Source organism: Phascolarctos cinereus, unplaced genomic scaffold (genome assembly GCF_003287225.1).
Source record: "Phascolarctos cinereus isolate Bilbo 61053 unplaced genomic scaffold, phaCin_HiC Scaffold_726;HRSCAF=1367, whole genome shotgun sequence".
In the NCBI taxonomy this organism is placed as follows: Eukaryota; Metazoa; Chordata; class Mammalia; order Diprotodontia; family Phascolarctidae; genus Phascolarctos; species Phascolarctos cinereus.
Window position 1 is genome coordinate 240,621,974 of NW_027556098.1, and position 23,032 is coordinate 240,645,005.

General features: G+C 35.1%; 1 protein-coding gene across 3 annotated transcripts in view; it reads left to right on the plus strand.

Moving 5' to 3' along the window:
- Positions 1-23,032, plus strand: part of STAM2 (signal transducing adaptor molecule 2) — a 48,928-nt gene that overhangs the window by 21,777 nt on the left and 4,119 nt on the right. For 2 of the 3 annotated variants that reach the window (XM_020970339.2, XM_078147033.1), the window contains exons 4-13: positions 58-156; positions 1,290-1,436; positions 5,290-5,359; positions 6,219-6,408; positions 8,201-8,295; positions 10,801-10,883; positions 11,020-11,107; positions 12,184-12,238; positions 17,656-17,809; positions 21,250-21,419. In XM_020970339.2, coding sequence (XP_020825998.1) covers positions 58-156; positions 1,290-1,436; positions 5,290-5,359; positions 6,219-6,408; positions 8,201-8,295; positions 10,801-10,883; positions 11,020-11,107; positions 12,184-12,238; positions 17,656-17,809; positions 21,250-21,419 — 1,151 coding nt within the window. The remainder of the gene's footprint in view (positions 1-57; positions 157-1,289; positions 1,437-5,289; positions 5,360-6,218; positions 6,409-8,200; positions 8,296-10,800; positions 10,884-11,019; positions 11,108-12,183; positions 12,239-17,655; positions 17,810-21,249; positions 21,420-23,032) is intronic. The other variant, XM_020970340.2, reaches the window with a different exon arrangement.

Genomic DNA, 23,032 nt, shown 5'->3' on the forward strand with positions numbered 1-23,032 from the left:
AGAAATTAAAATTTATATTTAAAGTTATATTTTGAATATTATATTTCTTTTTAACAGCTTCTTGGAGCCTGTGTATCAAATTGTGGAAAGATATTTCATTTAGAAGTATGTTCTCGTGATTTTGCAACTGAAGTACGAGGAGTGATAAAAAATAAGGTAATTTTTGAACAAACAAGTCTTAAAGATACTGTAGTAAAATGGACTCCACCCCCCCCCAAAATACCCCACCATTTAAATCTCAAAACTTGTACGCATTTGATACATACCATTATTGAGGTGTAATTTTCATTGGCTGTGGGAGATTCGGCAAGATGCCCTTTAACATTTAGGTATCATCCTGAAAAATTTAATATCTATGTCAAAGACTTTGTCTCACAATTTATTTCTATCAGTGAGTAAAGAAAACAGTTTGTTTTAATAGTTCAGTATAGCAAACATTAAGCACCTGCTATGTGCAAGACACTGTGTCAGACATACTGACTACAAAGACAAAAAACTTTATTGTCCCTGCTCTGAAGAAACTTACAGTATAATTTTAGGGTGAAGCAGATGCAACATATACATGAATGAATATGGTAGAATGTGATGAGGTGAAAGAAGTGCCTAGACACAGAATTTGAGGAGCATTTGCCTAAGGAGAGATCACTTTCAGTTACTGTATCAGGAAAAACTTTGAAGAGGAGAGGTATCAGCAGGCAGAACTGAAGAGGGAGTATATCCCAGACATGAAGAATGGCCTACACATATGCCCTAACCTGGAAGTATCAGAGAGTCCTTGTTTTAATCCTACCTCTCTTAACCTAGCTAATGGTGCAGAGAAAGTGTTCCATGATCATTTTTAGCGAACACCAAAAGTTTTTACTCAAATTAATGTAATACAGCCCAGTAGCATTTATCTTAAGTATTTTTCCTGGAAATATGAATATAAAGTACAATTACTAAGAGGGTTACCATAAAAGATACATATTTCCTGTGATGAAACTTAAGAATCCATGTAATTTTGGAAGATACCGTAGCTTTTGTTTTCAGTTGGTTGATATTTAGCAAAAAGATGTGATGTATCAGTCAGCTACCTGAGAGAGACTGTAGACTTTCTCACGTTTAATATAAAAGACAAGTTTCATATTAAAATGGCTATATGTATATGGTCCATACACACACACTCACATATACACACACACACACACACACACACACACACACACACGAGATTCGTTGTCATTTGTAATTTATGTACACATCTGCAAGACTACAAAACTTGTTCTCTTTGCTGTCCTATCACGTAAAAGGCTCACCCAAAAGTATGTGAAAAGCTGAAATCTCTAATGGTGGAGTGGTCAGAAGAATTCCAGAAAGATCCACAGTTTAGCCTGATATCTGCAACTATTAAATCCATGAAAGAAGAAGGAATTACTTTTCCTTCAGCAGGATTGCCGGTAAATCTAAAATTTACTATAGTGATTTGTAGAATCTTTCTTATAGAAAAGCATAAAAATGGTTTAGAGAAATTGGAAAAATGTTTTTTGATTTTAAAAAAACCCAAAAAACAAAACCCTAAAGTAATATTAATGAATGCATGCTATGTTCCAAGTGCTACATATGATACAAAGAATAAGATAGCCTTTGCCTTTGTGGAGTTTATGGTCTAATTGGGAGATAGGGTATAGTCACATAAAAAGATAGCTAATATAAATCATTATATAGTAAATGATGAATTAGTGCCACAGATAAGAATGAGAACACTTCAAACTGGTAACCCAGGAAAATTTTGTGAAGGATGTTATTTGATGAAAGAATGGTGCAAACATTGGCATATCAGGAATGGCAGGTTGGCAACAGAGTCAGTGGTGGAGGGCAGTGTGTGTATTTGAACACCAAATTGTCAAAACTGAAGAGGGAAGTAAGGACAGTAACGAACTGGGAGAACAGGGAGGATAGAGGAACTTGATGTGTAAGTGTGAATGGAGACATGCATAAAAGGAATGAGGTTAGAGGGAGAGATGAAAAAGTTCAGGAGGTTATTATCAGAGGAATTTTAGAATTTAGAAGACATTTGACATTCACAAATATAGATGTTAGGAGGTATTTCACATGCATGAACTTTTTAGATCACAGAAGGTTTACCTCAGTAAGACTCAAAACTTGTTTATTTAATCATTTAAGATCAGGATCTTTCAAAAAATTTGTGACTTACTTTTTTTTGTCTTCTTAAATAGAACATACCTGAATCTTTTATTTTTGTTTTTTAAAATTTATTTATTTTTAGTTTTCAACATTCACTTCCACAAGATTGAGTTCCACATTTTCTCCCCATCTCACCCCACCCCCAGGATGTCATTCATTCTAAATACCTTTTCCCCTAATCTGTCCTCCCTTCTGTCTCTCCCCGCTTCTCTTATCCTCTTCCCTTTCTATTTTCCTGTAGGGCAGGATAGATTTCTATACCCCATTTCTTGTATTTCCTGTTTCCCAGTTGCATGTGAAAACAATGTTTTTAACATATGTTTTTAAAACTTTGAGTTCCAAATTTTCTCCCTTCCTCCCTCCCTGCCCACTGTCATTGAGAAGGCAAGCAACTTGATACAGGTTATACATGTGTAGTTATGCAAAACACTTCCACAGTAGTCATGTTGTGAAAAACTAACTACATTTCCCTCCATCTATCACCTTTGTCCTCCAGAATATTATATTCCATGCCCTGTGGTCCCTTAATGTAGAAGCTGCTAAATCTTGTGCTATCCTGATTGTGTTTCCATGATACTTGAATTATTTCTTTCTGGCTGCTTGCAATATTTTCTCCTTGACCTGGGAACTCTGGAATTTGGCTACAATATTCCTAGGAGTTTTCCTCTGGGGATCTCTTTCAGGAGGTGATCGGTGGATTCTTCTTTCCATTCCTACTTTGCCCTCTGGTTCTAAAATATCGGGGCACGTTTCCTTGATAATTTCCTGAAAGGTGATGTCTAGGCTCTTTTTTTGATTGTGGCTTTCAGAGAGTCCAATTATGTTAAAATTATCTTTCCTGCATCTATTTTCCAGGTCAGTTGTTTTTCCAATGAGATATATCACATTGTTTTCTATTTTTTCGTTCTTTTGGATTTATTTTATAGTGTCTTGGTTTCTCATAAAGTCACTAGCTTCCAGTTGCCCTATTCTAAATTTTAAGGAAGTATTTTCTTTTGGCCAGTTTTGCTTTTTAGGGCATTCTTCTCCTCATTGGCGTTTTGGACCTCTTTTGCCATTTGGGTTAGGCTATTTTTTAAGGTGTTATTTTCTTCAGTATTTTTTGGGCTCTCCTTTAGCAAGCTGTTGACTTGTTTTTCATGATTTTCTTGTATCACTCTCATTTCTCTTCCCAGTTTTTCCTTTACTTTTCTTGTTTCTCAAAATTCTTTATGAGCTCTTCCATGGCCTGGGACCAATTCATATTTTTCTTGGAGGCTTTGGATGTAGGAGCTTTGACTTTGTCGTCTTCTTCTGGTTGTATGTTTTGATCTTCTTTGTTACCAAAGAAAGATTCTGTGATCTGATTTTTTTTGCACCTTTGTTTGTTCATGATCTCAGACAATTACTTGAGTTTTAAACTCTTTGTCAAGGTAGGGGTCTGCTTCTAGTGTGGAGAATGTACTGTCCCAAGCTTCGGGGGTCTTGTTGCAGCTGTTTTCAGAGATGCTTCTAGGGACCTGTAAATTTTCAGTTCTTCCAAGGTGGTATGATAAGGGGTGAGGTGTTTACTCCTTTCCTGGCCTGTGCTGTGGTCTATGAGTGACCAGAAGCACTCTTTTCTGTCTTGGAACTGTGAGGATTTTCTCTGCACCACCACTACAAGCTCCACCACGCCAGCACTCCCCCTCGCCCGAGAACTGCCACTCAGATCTAAGCATGGGCAAAGCAAGAGAATCCTGCCTCAGCACCAGCAAAGAGATTCCTGCGCTCCCCCCTCTGATCAGCCACTTGATTCCCCCTCAGTCTGTGGGCCGGAAGCTCTGAAGGCAGCTGCTGCCCCGGGGCCACACTTGGGGACTGGGGCTAGGACTGAGCTTCTCTCTCTCACCACAGTCATAAACTTTTCCCACTGACCTTCTAAGTTGTCTTTGGTGTTCGTGGGTTACGAAGTCTGGAAACTGCCACAGCTGCCCGTGGTTCAGTCCTCTGAGGCCTGCTCCAGGTTCACTGAGGCTTGTTTTGCCTGCTTGCCCACACTACGCTGCGCTCTTCTTCCTGCCCGGTGCGATATACCTTTCTGATCAACCATCCAGGCTGTCTTGCGCTGGAAATTTGTTTCACTCTGTCTTTTTGTGGGTTCTGCTGCTTTAGAATTTGTTTAGAGCCATTTTTCACAGGTATTTGGAGGGGTTTGGGGGAGAGCTCAAGCAAGTCACTGCTTTTACTCTGCCATCTTGGCTCCACTGACCCTGAATCTTTTTCAAAATAACTTAAGAGTCATCGTTATGAACATGAATTATTGTACAATGAGTTCCTGAGAGCTGTTGAAATTTACAGGGCGGTTTGCTTTTAGCCAAGTGACTCCAACCTACTGGTTTTTGCCTCTTGTGTCTCTTTTTTATTCTTTCTCTTTCGTTCTTAGACTGTCCACTGTGTCATCAATGAGTCTTTTTCTAAGAGTCCTATATCCTTTCCTCTCTAGTCTCACCACAGGGATGCATCCTGAATGCTTACTTTCAGGCAAATCATACTAAATATGGATAGAGATACACTCAAAACAGTGTAATACAAAGTCTCTTGTCTCTAGGAAATGACAGTTTTGCAATGGAAAAAAATTTTTGGCTATAGGGCAGCAATAAGGATTATTGTGGGCAACTAGGTGGCACAGTAGCTAGAACACTAAGTTTGGAACTAGGAAGATTCATCTTCATGAGTTCAAATTCGGCCTTAGATACTAGCTCTGTGACCTTGGGCAAGTCAATTAATCCTGTTTGCCTCAGTTTTCTCATCTGTAAAATAAGCCAGAAAAAGAAATAGCAAAGCACTTCAGTATCTTTTCCAAGAACACCCAAATGGGGTCATAAAGAGTCTGATAACAACTGAAAATGACTTAAATGGCAGTAACATTATTGATTGTGTTTTAGAATTATACTGGAAAATAACTTAGTCATTGTCAGGAACTTAATTTGTAATGAAAAAAATGATTATGAACGGTGAACTTGAAAAAAATCAGTATTAAGTAATTTGAGAATTTTCATTTTCATTTTAAATTAATTTTCATATTAAAAGTATTTAATTTTCATTTTAAAAGTAGCTATGTTTATTTTGCCCTTGTCTTTACAGACACTTTCAAATGCTGCCAAGAATGGTACATCATCCAACAAAAGCAAAGAAGATGAAGACATAGCTAAAGGTAATAAAAGTGTGTGATTCTTTATTAAAACTTTAGTATTGACCTGTTCAGGTGCTTTCTTTCAGAGGTAGCATGAATAAGGTATTGGAGTTAGAGTCAGGAAGAGCTGGGTTGATATCCTATCTGAGACACGTAATAGCTGTGTGTCTCTCGCCAAGTGACCTACCCTCTTTGTACCTCATTTTTTTTATCTGTAAAAAGAAAGGGTTGGACTTATTGTCTTGTAAGGTCCCCTTCAGGTCTAGAAATCTATAAAATGGTAGTTATAATAAAGCTGCACATGGACCTAAAAATACAAAAAGATCTTTGAGGCTTGGAAAAGAAATGATGTAGAAAAAAATTAGCGCCATTATAAGTCATCAGTAATGTTGGATTTCATTATTTGGTGTGCTACCTTCAGATGGCTTACATTTTGCCTCTTTATATTCCAGCATACATATTATGTCAGTATCTTTATCTTATCACTATCTTCCTGATTTCATCAACATTAACACTTTATTTCTGGTAAAAGTGGGTAACAACCTTCAGCTGCATGAAGCTGTTTTTAGATTTGTACTATATATAAAATTATCCAGACTCTCAAAATCCATCTTGTATTTAAAGTAACGAAATGCATCCTGTATTTTTAAAGATGTGGACCTTAGTTGTTGAACACCAGCCAAGTAATCATCAGAAAATTTATTTCCAAGGGAATTTTCTAGCAGTTTCTTGGTCTGAATGATAGCTTCATTGTATGTTAGCATGATTCCTGTTAAATATTAAAAGGTATATGAAACCACCTCTTTATTTTATTTCTGTTGTAAGTTAGCTAATTACAGAAAGTTAATTGTTGTTTTTTATTTTAAAATTTCCAAACTAGCTATTGAATTATCTTTGCAAGAGCAGAAGCAACAGCACACAGAAACGAAATCCTTATATCCGTCTGCAGAAATTCAGTTGAATAATCATAAGGTTTCTAAAAAAGTCAGAGCCTTGTATGATTTTGAAGCAGTTGAGGACAATGAACTCACCTTTAAAAGTGGTGAAATTATTATTGTTTTGGATGACAGGTATGTTTTAAATCTTTTTTATTTTTGAAGTCTTTGGAAGTTTTTATAAGGCAGGAAACTTAGGTTTTGAGTTCTCTGGATTTTGATGTAACCATTTAGCGAATTGCAGCTTCTGTCTTTCAGTTTCCTTCCATAAATGTTGTTTCTCTTTTAAAAACAAATTTGTAAAACATTTTTAGATGTTGGATGAAAAAGCATAATGTAAATATGAAGTATTATTTGTAGCCACATAAACACAGATATTTACTGCACCAACTATGTCTATGTTGGGAATTATGCATTCAAAATTACTTGGCAGTAAACTTCAGGAAAGGATGTTTAGATGGAGATATTGATTGATGCTGTAATAAATTACACTGTTTACTTTTAATTTTTTTGAAGATTAATTTTAGTAGGAACGTGATTTTGCCTCATAACATTAAATAGTGAAAAGAAGTTGTAATAGTTCTAGTGATTATTGTAAATGAACTAGCTTGAATGGGCTAACCTGATACATTTTTTAAATGGGTAGATATAAAAATTATCTATAATGGATTGAGTACCTATTATGTGGAAGATTTTATGTTAAACACTGGCAGATAGAATTATTAAATAATTCTTGCCTTCAAGGGATTTAGCATAGTATGAAAGAACATTGAATTTGGAGTCAGATCTAGGTTCTGCTAGTTAACTCTTAGTGTGACCTTGTGCAAGGGACTTTGCCTTGCCTTTTCTGGTCTCAAATTCCCTCTACATCAAATGAGGGAGATGTATTCAATGACCTGTAACTTTCCTTTTCCAAAATATATGGTCCTATGAGTAAGCTCACCAATAGCCCTCAATAACTATAAGGGAAAACATGGTAATTACTGTAAGAGAAATATAAATGAAGTGATGTTGGAGTTCTGAGGTCCATACAATAATATTTGTTTGAGGGGATTAGGAAAAAAACTTGTGAAAGAAGTCGTTCTTGATCCACTTTTAAGGATGGGTTGAATTTTGACAGAATAAGAACACATTAGAGACAGGTAACAGGGAGCAAGCTAGTTTGGCTAAGTGGAAGAGATGCATATTAGGTGAGGCACATTGAGAGACAAGATTAGAAGGTAGGGGTGAGGCTAAAGATTTCAAGGCTCTAAATGCCATAGTAAGGAATTTGGATTTGATTTGTTAGTACTTTTGAGCTGGGGAATAACTTTGTATGAGCTGTCCTTGAATGTACAGTTTATTTCCTTCACAACTCAATCATTTTTCAGTCCCTTGTTATATGTTCTCTTGTCCAGCATATAAGGTCACACAAAATAAATACTGTTCTTTAATGTTCATAATTACTGAATGCTATATTCAAGTCATTGCCGCATTCTTGAGGAAGTTTCAACTGAATCTTGAAAATAAAAATTGAATAACTTACACAATCATCTGCCTGACCATTCTGAATTACCTCTCTTCAAAAATAAAATAACATTCAAATGCTGCTTAACTCAGATTAATTTCAGAGACTAATCAAGCCCAGAAGAAAAAGGGGAGCAGGAACATATGAAAGACCTATAGAATGTGGAATGTTATATACACTATTGGGGCAGTGTTTTTGTTTATTTGAGTTTTGTTCAAATTTTCCTGTGTTACAAGGGGAAATTCATTTAGGGGAATGAGGGGTATCTTTAGGATTTTTTTTTTTTTTTGCAAAATTCTTATTCAGTATATTGAAAGTTGATGCATCTTTAACAGTATCCAGTTCTGCTTATTGTTACTATGCATAAAGTTAGAACAAAGCACTAATAACATTTTTTTATTTTTACTTTTTTATCTTCAGTGATGCCAATTGGTGGAAAGGAGAAAATCATAGGGGAATAGGACTTTTTCCATCAAATTTTGTATCACCTAATTTAAACATAGAATCTGAGATAGGTAAGTTAAATGTTATAGAAAATTAAATGTAATATTCTATTTATATTATAATTGTACACTATAGTTTTGATTATAAAATAAATTAGTGGTTGATATCTTTTAAATCTTACATTTCAGACATTAAAATTTGATCCAGTTTTATCCAGGAATTGCTACTATTCTGGCTTAGTTTCCTTGCCAATGATGCCTTTAAAATAATTCTTATAAGTAAAGTTTAGTTTGAAAATTGGTCTTACAACCACTGTGTCATCATCCATATATTTAAATTGTTCATGGAAATACCTAATTAACTGGAGCAAGTTATAATTTTAGAAAATAGAAAAATTGTTGATTTTATTTATTTCTCACTCCTCTGTGCCTGTGTTGGGAATAAGAAAGGGAGGTTGGTAAATTTATGGTATTTGTACTGGATGGGATGATATTATAGACAAAACTAAAACCCTGTTTTAATGTGTATGTGGTTGTAGTTGCTATTTTATTTCCTTTGAACAATAGTGAGGGACATCCCTTCCTCCTCTTTCTCCCCATTAACCTCTACCAGCCATTCTACAAACGCATGCCAGTTGTTACAAGGGTGGCTGTTAAATAAGAGAACGTGGATAAATAATCTCTCACCAGAATTGGAAAAACAACTCAAACTGCATGCTGCTGGTTGTCAGTAATGGCCTTTTTGTATATTTATGAATGAGTCAGGAGCTAATTCCTGAAATCCATATTTTCCTTTAAGGAAAAGAGAAATAGGTGCTTCTTTGAGCACTTTATTCTTTCCATTCTTTGGCTCTTCCATGCTCCCATTCTGGCTTTGTCAATAATGGAATGTGAAAAGCAGCTCATTGAAACTTGCCACTTACATAGTAGGTTTCTTTTGAACCCACTCTTCCCTGGGAACAAGATGAAAGAGAACCAGTATTGTGTTCTGAAAGGTAAAAATATCTGGGGCCTATGGATGTGCTAGATGTTATACATAGCCTTCCAACTTTTTCTCTGTGGAATATATCCTGTTACAATGAACTCACAAAAGACTACCTAGCTTATTCATTGTGTTAGAATTTTGTTACAACATGAATTTGTAAACATATATGTCAGGAATTGAAAATTGTACAGAATTTTTCATTGTAAAGGTATTTATATCGGGATTTAATTGTATAGTGGGAGTACATTATATAATAAGACTTATACACACATGTAAAACTTAGTAATGGTTGTTTTTCAAACCATTTTTAGAAGTGGACAGATATAAACCCTAAATAAATGGACTAAATATTATTTAAACAGTATATTGTGAACAAAGTAAGTTTTTTGTCTTAGATAATTTGTATGAGTTAATTTTTTGACTTTTGTCTAGCCTCACTTCATACAGTAAATAGAATTGTGGATGTTAAGAAGAGTCTAGATTGTTCCCTATTCTTTTGAATCTTCAGTGTCTCACTATTAATAAACTACCTCCCTGATGCCTTCAAACACTTCCAAGTCTTCTCCAAGTTTAAAAAACTTTTACCAGACCCTCCTTTCCCCTCAAATAATTTTCTTTAAGTGCAGACCTGATGACCGATGTTCCACTTAACCAACTCTAGTGATTTCCTGTTTGCTTTCAGATGAAGTATAAACTCCTCTGTTCAGCATTCAAGTTCCTACACAGGCTGACCCCTTGTCTTTTTAGCCTCATTCTCCATCTCTTACTCTTCTGTCTAGACAAATTAGACTTCTCTGTGTTCACAATACTCAGTACTCCCTTCTCTTTACCATGCTTGGAATGTACTCACTTTGCCTCGCAGAGGAATTTTCCTTTTAAGGTGCAGTCTAGGCAACATCTGCTGCATGAAGCTTTTTCTGATTGCCCAACTGCTCATTTTCACCCTCCCCACCTGCATTGTATTGAATTACTTTTTGCTTGTGTGTTTATTAACTTTGTACTGCATGTGTTTTTGTATGTGCTTGCTTCCCCCTTCCCCACCACTGGAGTGCAAGCTCATTGCAAGAAGGGATTGTTGTATTCTTTGTTTTTAAATACTTAGGGCCTAACACAGTGCCTGGCCACATAGGTGCTTGAAATTCACTTATATATTGTCAGTCAATCAAAGCATTTATTAGTCTTCTGTTATGTGCCAGGTATTGTGCTAAGTTCTGTGGATACCAAAAAAAGGCAAAAGGCAATCCCTGTTCTTGAGGAGTTCACAATCTGATGGTGGAGACAACAAGCAAGCAGATATGTACAGACAAGCTATATACAGGATAAATAGGAAGTAATTAACAGAGACAAGGTATTAGAAGTAAGAGGAATTGGGAAAGGCTAAATATGGAAACATTCTCAATTTTAGAAGAATTCAAATCATTTCCCATATAAATGTTAATTTATTTAATGTGTACATTAACCAGTATTGATTGGGAAATATAATAATTATTTGGTTTCCACTTTTATAAATTTAGTTTTTATATTAATAAATTAGTGAATATAATACCAGAATTAATGTTGAGGAAATTAAAATTTGATTCATCTTCTTGTAGCAGCTGTGGACAGAACAAATGTAATTGATGATGCGGTGGAAGAAATTAGAAAATCAGAGCCTGAACCAGTTCATATAGATGAGGTAGAATCCTTTTAATCATCACTCTTTTTATATAATGTGTTTTCTATTGCTTGACAATGTTGGAAGAGGAGTATTTTTCTATTCCCTAAGGTGAAAATTCTGTTTACTCTTTAAGCATCTTCTTTCTGTTTTTAAGGATAAGATGGATAAAGCACTGCAGATACTTCAGAGTATAGATCCTACAGATTCAAAGCCAGATTCCCAAGATCTGCTGGACTTAGAAGGTATTTAATGGATATTAGAAAAGAATTTAGCTTGAGAAAAAGTGGTCAGGTAATATTGAGTATTCTGGTTTCTTGTTTCTTCTGACTTGTGTGTGTTACTAGAGATGTGAGTTACTTTTCAAAGATGAGGATGATCATGTTGGGGCAGAATAATAATACCAGCATCGCTCCGAAGTTACTATCATATGTGGACATACTCATGGAGAAGGGCTAACTTATACTTGCTCTCTGCTGTTCCAGTACAGTTACCTGGAGATATTTGAAGTCATAAAAGGGCAGAGAAAGAAATGACTTAGTGAATGAGATAGTCTTAAGAAATTTTGGTCCTTTTGCAGTCAGGAACTTGAAGGTTAAAGAAGTACGTGATTCATTTCAGAGTTCTGTAATTTTCCCTAGGAAAATTTTACGTGTACCTTAATAAACAATTTTACAAAACTTTTTGAGGGGTGAATGGGAGATAGTGTGTGAGATAAATTACATTTTATGATTTTGGCATATGATATTTTGTGGCTTATTTTAATTTTCCTTTGGGGAAAAATCTTTATGGTATCTATAAATGGGCAGCCTTTTCGTTAGCTGGAAATCAGCTAATGAGTAACAGAATATTGTCTCAGTTACTGGAGAAATGTAACATAGTTTAAATAAACAGTATAATTCATAAGTGTGACAATAAAGGAATTTTGTAGCCCATCTGTACAAGGTTGCCTTCATGGTTATGTGTTTTTTGCAGTGAGGCTCAGGTTTCTTCATTTTATTTAGATAAAATGTCTTGCAAGGTATTTTTAAGGCTTTGGAATGACTCCAGATTTTACAATTTATAAGTTCAATTAATAACTCCAATTAAATTACAAGGTGGTGACATCTTAATTTTAATTCTGGCTTGGCTTTTGTGTCATGTTGTATAGATGTTAGAGGAACATAAAAATGAATTAGGTCTTCTGCAATCCTTTTTTGCATATAAAATTGGAAGACATTTAATTCCGTGTGTACTGTGTGGTCTATATTGTAACAAGCAGGTTGAAAACTCATTTGATTTCATCATGTTTAAAGATTTATAAGAGGTCTTATATTTACAGATGTCTGTCAACAGATGGGCCCTATGATAGATGAAAAACTTGAAGAGATTGATAGGTAAGCCACACTTATTGGGATTTTTCTTGTTAAGATTAAAAAGTGTAATTTTTTAATGTTTCATTGATATTTTGCTAAATGTAACTGAGGAGAATGTATTTTTAAAATCATCATTTTTCAGTTAACCATACTTAAGCAAGATATAAATGTAGAACCCTTCTGTAGTATTTTTCAGTGATCATTAATATTATGATTAGAATTATGGAATCTTTATTACTCTTGCCAATTATATAGGAGCACAGTTGGAATAATACTGATGCTTGTGTTCTTTTTGGTGCTGGAGTAGAAGTGGGTAATGAGAAATGAAGGATAGAGAGAGAAGTGAGTGTCAAAATGAGAGCAGAAAAAGGAATATCATGAGAAGTTAGGCAGGCACTGACTTGTTATATAATAACTGCTAAGCTTCAGTTAGAATTTTCCTAACTTTGACCTGTTTTCATAGTGATGAGAAGAATTTTATAAAGGCCAAGGAAAATTCAAAATATTATTCCTTCACTGTCATTATCACTTTTCATTGATTCTGTTTCTCCCTGTATTACCCTTTGTAGTCCTCCCTACCATCTCCTTTGTCTTATAGTGTGGGGAGAATGTTATTGTGCCTTTAACTTAGTGCAAATTAGGGATGAAGAAACTTCATGCTCCAACTTTACTGGATTGATGAAGAAATCAGCACAAACAGAAGGAAACCTTACTGACTCTGAAATCAAAGGATATGGTTCAGATCATCTGCCTCTGACATGACCTCTGTGATCTTCAGCAATTTACATAACATTTCTGGGCCTCAGTTCCCTCCTCTTTAAAATGGGGGCATGGGACTAGTTAAGGATCCTTCCAGCCCTTAGATCTGTAAGTCTGTGATGGATTAAGAATGGAGTAAACAAGAATTGCCTCAATCCTTACCAATTTGAATTTGCCAACTTACTGGAGTATAAAAGCAACAAAATTCTGAATGCCAAATCCCTGATTTTGGTACAGGGGTATTTAAAAAAACAGTTTCTCTGGATTTTCTGTACTAATGAAAAACAAATGGCTTTGTGTGTGTTATAATTTTCAACTGTCACCTTTATAAGTTGGTAGCATTGGCAGCTAGATGGTGCAGTGGATATAGCACTGGGCTTGGAGTCAGGAAGACCTGAGTTCAAATGTGGCCTCAGACACTTACTAGCTGTGTGACCCTGGCAAGTCATTTAACCTTATTTGCCTCAGTTTTTTCATTTGTAAAATGAGCTGGAGGAGGAAATGGCAAACCATTCCAGTATCTTTGCTAAGAGAACCTGGAGTCACAAAGAGCTTGACTGAAACAACAGCATTGTTATCTGCCAGTTTTAACATTGTTACCATTTAGAAGCAAGTATTAATTGTTTACTTGTGCATAGTACTTGCTAATTGGGATTCGTTTTGATTTCTTAGATAAGAGCTATTATAAACATAAAGCATAGATCTCAGTCAGGTCACTGTCATGCATTACTTCCTTTTAGACCAGTTAACAATTCTTTTTTTCACAGCTGCAGTCTTCTGAAATATCTGCTTTACAAGCAATTGCTAAATGAGAGGATAATCTTTCCTTATTCTAGAGGATGAATATTAAGTGCATCTGGTGATGATCGAAAAAGAACTTATTTCTACTGAGAGCATTGTATTCAAAAAATTGGCTGTATTTTTGCTACATGCAAGAAAATGTGGTGGTGCCTGTGGGGAATATAAAGATAAGCATTGATCAGCTCTTGTCATCAGAAGCTGACATTTCTAGCGGAGAGTTAATAGGTGTGCAGATAGTGATGGTGTTGCTCATTCATTTTAATTTTGTCCTACCCTTTGTGACACTGTGGACCTCTGTCCGTTGGGTTTTCTTGGCAAAGATACTGGAGTGATTTGGCATTTCTGTCTTCAGTGACAAACAGAGATTAAGTGGCTTACCCAAGGTCACACAGCTAGGAAGTTTCCGAGGCTGGATTTGAACTTAAGTCTTTCTGACTGTAAGCCCAGTGCTCTCTCCACTGCATCACCTAGCTGTCCTATAGCTACCTCACAGATAATGGTGATACAAGATAATACAAGATAAACAGTATTGCAGGTGTAGTAGAAAGTACTTTGTGATTTCATTAGGCAGAAAAATTACCTCTTCCTGGGAAGACCAGACAAGGTTTTATAGAGAAAGTAGTATTCAGACTTAGCCTGAAAGGATGGGTAGGATTTGGACCAAAAAGAATGGGAAGAGGAAGGGCATTCTAAGCAGAAGGAATAGTGTGAACCAAGGCATGTAAGCATGAAAGGGGAGGGAACTCCTGAATAAATTTGTTTGGCTGGAGTTGATGAACGTGAGTACTGGGAAATAAGACTTAAAAGGTAAATCACAAAAGCCTTTAAGGCCAACCTAAGGAGTTTGTACTTTATTCATTAGGGAGCCCTTGAAGATCTTTGAATAGAAACATTTGATCAGTTTTGTGCCTTAGGAGGTTTATTTTGGTAGGGATATCATATAAGCTACATTAGAGGGGAAAGATTAGAGTCAAGAGACCAATTAGGAGATTTTAGAATGAAAGAATCTCAGAAATGGATAGAACCTCAAAAGTCATCTCATCTATTGCTAACCCAAAGCTTGAGTCTCTCTACAAATCCTTGGTTTGTACTATTCTAGTCTAGGACTTCCAATGAAGGAAGAATAATATCTCTAAAAGCAGATCATTCCATTTTGGGACAACTCTTTGTTGTTACAAAAGTTATTCCTTGTATTGAGTTGAATTTGCCTTCTCTAATAGTCTATGAAAGAGGTAGTTTGGGTTAGAACTAGGTGGTGGAAATAATGAGGCAGGCACAGGTGAAAGTGATAGTAAGGAATCAACAAGACATGCTGACTAACTACGTGTAGGCATTAAGGAAGAGGGAGATGTTAAAAGATGAGTCCTAAAAGATGAGTTTTGAAGCTGCATCACTGGGAATATGGTGATTCAGTTTATGGAGAAAGAGAAATCCAGACAAGCCTTAAATTTTAGAAGCTGTATTTTGAACCTGTTGAAGGGCATTTAGAATAAGCCATCCTAAAGGAAGTTAATGTGAATTTTAGCCCTGGGAATGTGGTAGTGGGCATCCTATGTAAGTAATATAATTGTAGGATGGGAGCAAGAAGGAGAAATTATGTTATAATGTAAAGAAGTGGTGCAGACTAGAAAAATAAGTTCAGTGAAGATTTAGATCAGTTGTTTGGGAAAGAATGCAACCAACTTCATTCTGCCATCATACTTATTTGCCACTATTCCCCTATATTTGCCCTTGATTTTACTTGGGTCTGTCATCTCACTGACCTACCTTGTTCATTTCTGCTTCTTCACCTTCAATCCTCAAGTCTTATCCTTTAGTAACCAGTTTATATCATAACTCCATGAAGAAAGGTATGTATTGGACAGTGTGTATTTCTCATTCACTTTGTTTTTAGTATGTAAGTCATTAGAATAAGCTCTTTTACAATACTGTGAATTTTGCTAAGGAATAATGGTAGTTTACAGTGAAGTTGTATACAATCATTTGCATATAGGACAGTTTGGAGAACCATGTCATCAACAGGGAACTTTTTTCCCATTTGGAACTTATGCTTGACATCTTCCATGAAGCTTAGGAATACCTTTGATAAACAAATATTAGCAGATTGTTGAGAACAAAATAATCTCATCATTTCTGTTGCAGAGTCTTCAAAAATATTTATGGAAGAGAGAAATCTCTTGAGGAGAGCCTTTAAAGCTCCATTTTATATTATGAGTAAAATGTTTTTCTTAAAATCCATGAACAATAATAATATGTAGTACACATGTAGTTCTGTAAGATTTGAAAAGCATGTTTTATAGGTTATTGCATTTAATAATACCTTCTGAGGTTGTTGTAAAGGAAGCTTTTTGCAAACATGATTAATTTTTATTATTCTTGCTTGTGTATAGATCATTTTTACTAATGTTTCTAGAGATACAAAAGTAGCCATATGGGTTAGTGGCAAAAGAACTTCTGGAAACCCTTGCAGTCTATGAAATTTACATATACTTGTGGAAATTCACTCACAACAGTTGTGATGGACACTAATGCTTTGAGTGAAGGTAGCATGATAAGTTAACTTGGGTAGGATACCTAAATTAATTTACTCTTTGCTTTAGAAGAAAGTAATCCAAATTATTTGTTAATTACATGTGTGTGTGTGTGTGTTTGTTCACACATGTGCATGTGCACATATGTATGTCTGGTAAGATCTTGATTTGCCCCAAATTTTTTTTGAAATTGGACTGTTTGTCTAGGATCAGGCAAATCCTGGGCTCCCTAAAGCCATCGTTAAAAAAACTAGGGTTGTAAATTCCATTGCAAAAATAATGTGAGAGTTTTTAAAAGCACAAATAGTCTTAAAAGTTGGTCATTTTAAGAATTGAAAAATTTTTGGACTGCTTAGGTTATTGTAATACAAAGAAAATTACCCCATTTTTACATTAAAATGAATGTTAAAAGGGGAGCTAGTTTCCCTAGAGTAAGAAAAGAATCTGCCCCAAATAAGACTGGATTTGACTGTTAAGTTTAGAATCAAAACTGTCCACATTTGAGGATTTGGTTACAGTAGGAATTTTATGTATTCCCATTTTTCCACCTAAAGAAAGAAAAAGAAACCTCTTGCTATTCATGAAGAACAAAGAACAGTTAGTAGATTCATTTACTTAGGGTCTTATTTTCACCTGCATTATCAAAATTAATCCCTTATTTTAGAGGTGATGTTTATCTTCTTCACACCACTAATAGTTTTTTAATAGTATTTTATTTTTTCCAATTACACATAATGATAATTTTTAACATTTTTTTTAAATTTTGAATTCCAAATTTCTCCCCTGCCTCCTTTCCCTCTTTGTCCCTAAAGTGGTAAACAGTTTGATATAGGTTATGTCATACCACTAATAGTTATTAATAAATGAAAATTTATAAGTGTATTTTCATTTCACATGTATTTCATTTCATACCAAGGATCAAGGCTCATTCTGTTCTGCTCTGTAGTGGGATCTATAATCAAGACCAGGAGGTCTTTATTAAACCATCAAATCATTGTTGTTCCTAATAGAATTGTTACCTAACATCTGTTATATATTATTTCAAATATTTGTGATGTAAGAAGGATAAATTGATTGCTCTCTCTTAGGAGTTTGCTATGATATTATTAAATCATGCCTCCATCTAAATATTATGTTATGATAGACTACAATTTTAAGGCACAAAATGTTCTTCAGAATTAGATATTTTAAGAACTGAAAATTGTGGATGAGTTATTTTTTCTCCCTATTTCCTTACTGATTCTTTTTTTAAGTTAATACTTTTTTAACTGTGTTAAGTTTTAAAAATAAATTGTCTAGCAGATGAAGTAAGGACATAAAGCACCTTTTGTCTTTTTTCTAAAATAGGAAACATTCAGAATTATCTGAATTGAATGTAAAAGTCCTAGAAGCTTTGGAATTATACAACAAGTTGGTGAATGAAGCACCTGTGTATTCAGTCTACTCAAAGCTCCATCCTCCAGCACATTATCCACCTACATCAGCTGGTGTCCCAGTACAAGTGAGTATACCTTGGGAGGGGGTCACCTATTTGCTATGGGATTTTGTTTTGGTTTTAAAGGCAGGCTGAGTATTAAGACTATCCCTTGCAGTGTTAAATTGTACTAACTACATACAGTTTTTAAATTTAGCATTAGATATTAAGATTTCATGAATGCATATTAGTTTTCTAACTTAAAACAGATTTTAAATGTAGAAAGTGATAGACTCTTTTGATTTATTAAATGTAATTGTTGCACAAACACAGTCTTTGTGTATTTGTGAATTATATTGATGGACCAGGATAATTGTGAGCTTTTCTTGGCCTGCAAATAAATAAATAAAGACCAAAATAAACAAAGTTTTAAAATCATTAAACTTGTTCACACAGTGTGGAGTAAAAAAAATAAGTTGTATGACTATAAAGTGATGAGCCTGATTCTACCAGCCACATAAAATAATTAACCCCCTTTTAAAGCCTTTTCAAACAAATAAGTTTAGTAATTACATTCAGAGTGACCTTGGATGGACAAAGTATGTGTGGTTTCTAAACAAAAAAAATTTTAAGTTCCAAGCTGTTCCCTCCTTCCCCACCTTGCACTAGAGAAAACTACTGTTTGACACAGATATAGAGATATGTAAGACCATACTAAGCAAACTTCTGTTTTTCAGTTCTTTCTCTAGAGGTAGATAGCATCTTGCTTCATAGGCCTTTGTAGTTTATTTGGAATATTTGTAATATTCAGAATAGCTTGGTTGTTCACAATTATTCTTTGAATAATATTGCTGTTACTGTATCTAACATTTTTCTTGGTTCTGTGCGTTTTACTTTCCATAATTTTGTGTAAGTCTTCCCATGTTTTTCTAAAATCAACCTGCTTGTCATTTCTTACAGTGTAGTGGTATTTCATCGCAATCATATACCACAACTTGTTTAGCCACTCCCTCAATTTCCCATTCTTTGACACCACAGAGACCGCTACTATAAATGTTTTGGAACATATAGGTTACATATTTTACCAAAACAAAAATGGAAGTCTCGTTCAGACATCATTAAGGAGAAAAGGTAGAATGTAGGTACATAATTTAGGTGTGTTTTACATGACTATTAATTGTTTAGTGAAAAAAGAATAGTTACTATGGTAACTGCCACATCATAGAAAATGTACTTAACCAATATGTCATGCTCTCAGTTTTTGAAAATGTTGAAAAGTTCTGGGTGCAAAAGGCAGTTGAAGCTTATTCTGTATCATAATTGTTTTTCAAAGATGATGCTTGCTGCTGTTAGAAAAATGGAACAAAGCAGAGTTGTCAGGGACAGCTAGGTGGCACAGTAGATAGAGCACCGGCCCTTGAGTTCACATCCGCTTTGAGACCTGACATTTGACACTTACTAGCTTTGTGACTGTGGGCAAGTCATTTAACCCCAGTTTTCTCGCCAAAAAATAAAAACCCGAAAACATCTAATAAACAGACAGAGTTGTCTACACTATTGTTGGATAAAACCGTATATCATCTTTGTAACCATCAATCCCTGAAAAGGAATGTTTCCAGTCTAGCTTTTGTGTTTAGCTATAGTACTGATTTTGTTTCCAGATTTTTCTAAGCACAAATAAATTTTTTAAAGACAACCTTCTACAAATTTGATTTGCCACATTGCCCTGTAAAAGGTGCTGTTCCCTCTCCACACTGCATTCCAGGAGTGTTTTTGCAAAAGAATATCAAAGATGCTCAAAGGGCCCTGTTATTTCACTACCTTTATCTGTGTATTCTAATTTCCAAAATACATACACACATGTTTATTTCTGTATGAAACGCAGTTGAGGTGACACCATTAGTTATATTTGTGTGTGTGTGTTATATGTATGTGGCAGCAGTGTAGAAGAAATCCATTTTGCAATCTCAGCTTGCTCTTGATGGGTTGTTGAATGATTGCTGTGGAAATGAAGGAGTTGCACTTAAAGATTCTCATTTGATACAGAAGTATAATTTAAACCAACATTAATTTTAAAAGTTAAAAATATTTTGCAGGTGCAATCTCTTGTAGCAAGAATAGGCAAATTTAGAAAAAGGATCCATTTGTTCAAGGGTATAGCAGCTTTTTTTTTGGTGGCAGAGAATCGGAAATTGAGGGAATGCCCATCGTTTGGAGAATGGCTAAACAAGTTGTAGTATGTGATTGTAGTGGAATACTATTGTGCTATAATAAATGATAAGCAGGTGGATTTCAGAAAAACCTGGAAAGACTTACATGAACTGAAGCAAGTGAAGTGAGCAGAACCAGGAGATCATTGTGCACAATAACAGCAATATTAGATGATGAACAACTGTGAATGACTTGGCTTTTTTCAGCAATACAATGATCTAAGACAATCCTAAAGGACTCATGATGAAAAATGCCATCTACCTACAGAGAAAGAACTGATTGAGTGTGAGTGCAGACCAAAGCATAATGTTTTTCATTTTCTCTTTCTTTTTTATATTTTTGGTTCAAGTTTTCTTCCACAAAATAACTAATATGTTTTACATGATTGCCCATGTATAATCCATATCAGGTTGCTTACTATCTCAGTGAGGGGGAAGGAAGGAAGGAAGAATTAGAACTCAAAATTTAAAAAAAAGTTAATGATTGTTTTTACATGTACTTGGGGGAAAGTAAAATTTTTTTTTAAATAGGCAAATTTAGAATTGAAGAGAGAATAATCATTATTTGCTACTTATTAAGCACAGATACTTGTGCAGAATGCTGTATGCAACAGATAATCTCCTTCAAGGAGTTTTTCCCTCTAAAATTGGATTAACAAAACAAAACTAAATTAAAAAACCCCACAACAACTGTTTAGCTAAAATACCTTATGGCTTAATTATTGCCAATTTTAATAAAAGTAGAAACCTTCACCTTCAGCTGTTAAGTTGTGCTAGTTGTTTTCATTCTAGATTGAATGTCTGGTTAGTAGAAGAAAAGAAGGAAAAGGTTGGAGAGAAATCATCTGTATGGGTCTTCTTCCTATCTATAACTGACATCATTACTTTGTTAGCTTCTTTTTTGGAAGGGAGGGGCTCTGTAAGTCACAGCACAGGCATTCAGTTCTACTGGCATAAAGACTGAAAAGAAGTGATGGTCCTTTCTTCCCTTTGAGGGAGTGCAGTTTTGTGTGGCTTGTCAGCAAGTCTTTTTTCTAACAAGAGGCAGCTTGGATGGACTCCAGCAGAAAATACCTTCCAGCCCTCCACTTACAAAAAAAACCAACAATAAAACTAGGCATAGGCTTGGCACTAGGACTTGGAAGCTCTCCATTGAGAGAGCTTACAAAATCAAATACTACATGCTTCTGAGTAGGTAGGTTGGTAGAAGACTTGAACTACCTATACTACTACACTATTTTTGTTTCATTGATTTTTTTTTTGTTTAAATCACAATCCCAGAAGCCACTGAATAAAGGTTTCTTGTTTGGTGAATAGGCATATCCTGGCCAACACCATGGTGGAAACTACATGGTTCAGGGCATTCATCAAGTCACCATTCCCCAAGGATATAGTCTGGGACCAGATCACATTGGCCCTCTGAGATCTCTGCCTCCAAATATAAATTCCTCAGTAACAACACAGCCTGCTCACACTCCATATTTAAGGTGAGTTTTTGACAAAATTGGTATTTTTCTCAAATAGATTAATTTCTGAGACTGTCAGAATTTAACTTTGTAGGGCCCCCCCTTTTTTAAATAATTATACAGCCTGTTTGTGGTTTTTGTTTGTTTTTGGCTTTTTATATAGGAATTATGGATTTGTATTCTTTTTGTGAGATAGCTACCTTTGGTCAATGTAGTTTAAAATCTTGGAACAGGACAAAACGCAATGTCCCTATGAACATCAAACCCAAGACCATGTCCTCTTCAGTACTATTATTTAACCATCCTAAGTAATAAGTATAGCATCTATAATGGCTAGTTATTTGGAGCCAAAGAATCAAAAAGTAGTTAAAACACTTTCTTTTCTGTTTTAATCCAAATTGATTTATAATTTTTAGGCAAAATTTTGGTTAGATAAATTTTCCTTCTTTATGTGCAGTACCCTAAAAATCAGTAAGTCTTGGTTCCATAAATTAGAGAATTGTCTAAACTATTACCAAAATGTTAATTGTGTTGTGTACATCATCTTGCAGTTCCTTCCTTCTTTAAGTTCTATAATACTATGTCTCCTAACTGATTATTTTAAATGAATTTTTGGTGTTTAAATAATCTAGTACCTATTTGAAATTGAGTCTAAGGTGGACTTTGGTAATATTGGGCACCACTGGAAACCTTTGGAAATGCAAAAATAAATTGAAGTACAACCAATAGTAGAGAAAATTTATTTAGTTTTTAGAATTTTTCATTCATTGTGGGCATTCCTTAAGTCTACACATCCAGTCATAATCTTTCTAATGAGCTACAGCCCCAGCAACTGCCTACTGAACATCTCCACCAGGGCATTTCTTAGCATCTAAAACTCAGCATATCCAAATTGGAACTTAGATTTTCTGCCAAACCCATCCTTTTTCCACACTTCCCTATTTGCTTTGGGAGAACCATTACACTCTAATCATCTAGATTTGCAAACATAGTCATCTTCAGCTCTTCATTATCCATCAGTTTTCTTATGCAGTCAGTTGCCAAGTCTCATTAACATCTAACATCTGTACCCCCTCTCAACTCACAGAGCCTTTACCCTTTTACAATAGCATCTTAATTGGCTTCTCTATTTCCAGTCTTCACTGTTTCAGTCTATCTGTGCACACAGCTCCCAAATTAAAATGACCCAACCACAGATCTGATATCATTCCTCCATCCCTTCCCAACTCAAAAAGCTTCATCGACTCCCAGTTGCCTCTAAAATTAAAAAAAAAAAATTAGTTTGGCATTTAAAGACCTCCATGATCTGACTCCTGTCTACCTTTCTTGTCTTATTTCATATTACTTTCTATTGCAGTCAGACTGACCTTTTAGCTATTTTTCTTGTATATGATGTTCTTTTTCTGCCTTTGTGTATGTGGGTTACCATGCACCTCATAGAATCCCTAACATGTTTCAAAGCACAGCTCAGGCATCATCCCCTTGTGACACCATTATTGATTTCTCTCTCCCTCCCCACCCTTTTCCCCCATGTTAACACTCTCTTCCTCTGGGGAAATTACTTTGTATTTACTGAAGTATAAATTGCACCCTCCTCTTTTATGTCCCCTCCCCAGGATGACATAAGCTACATA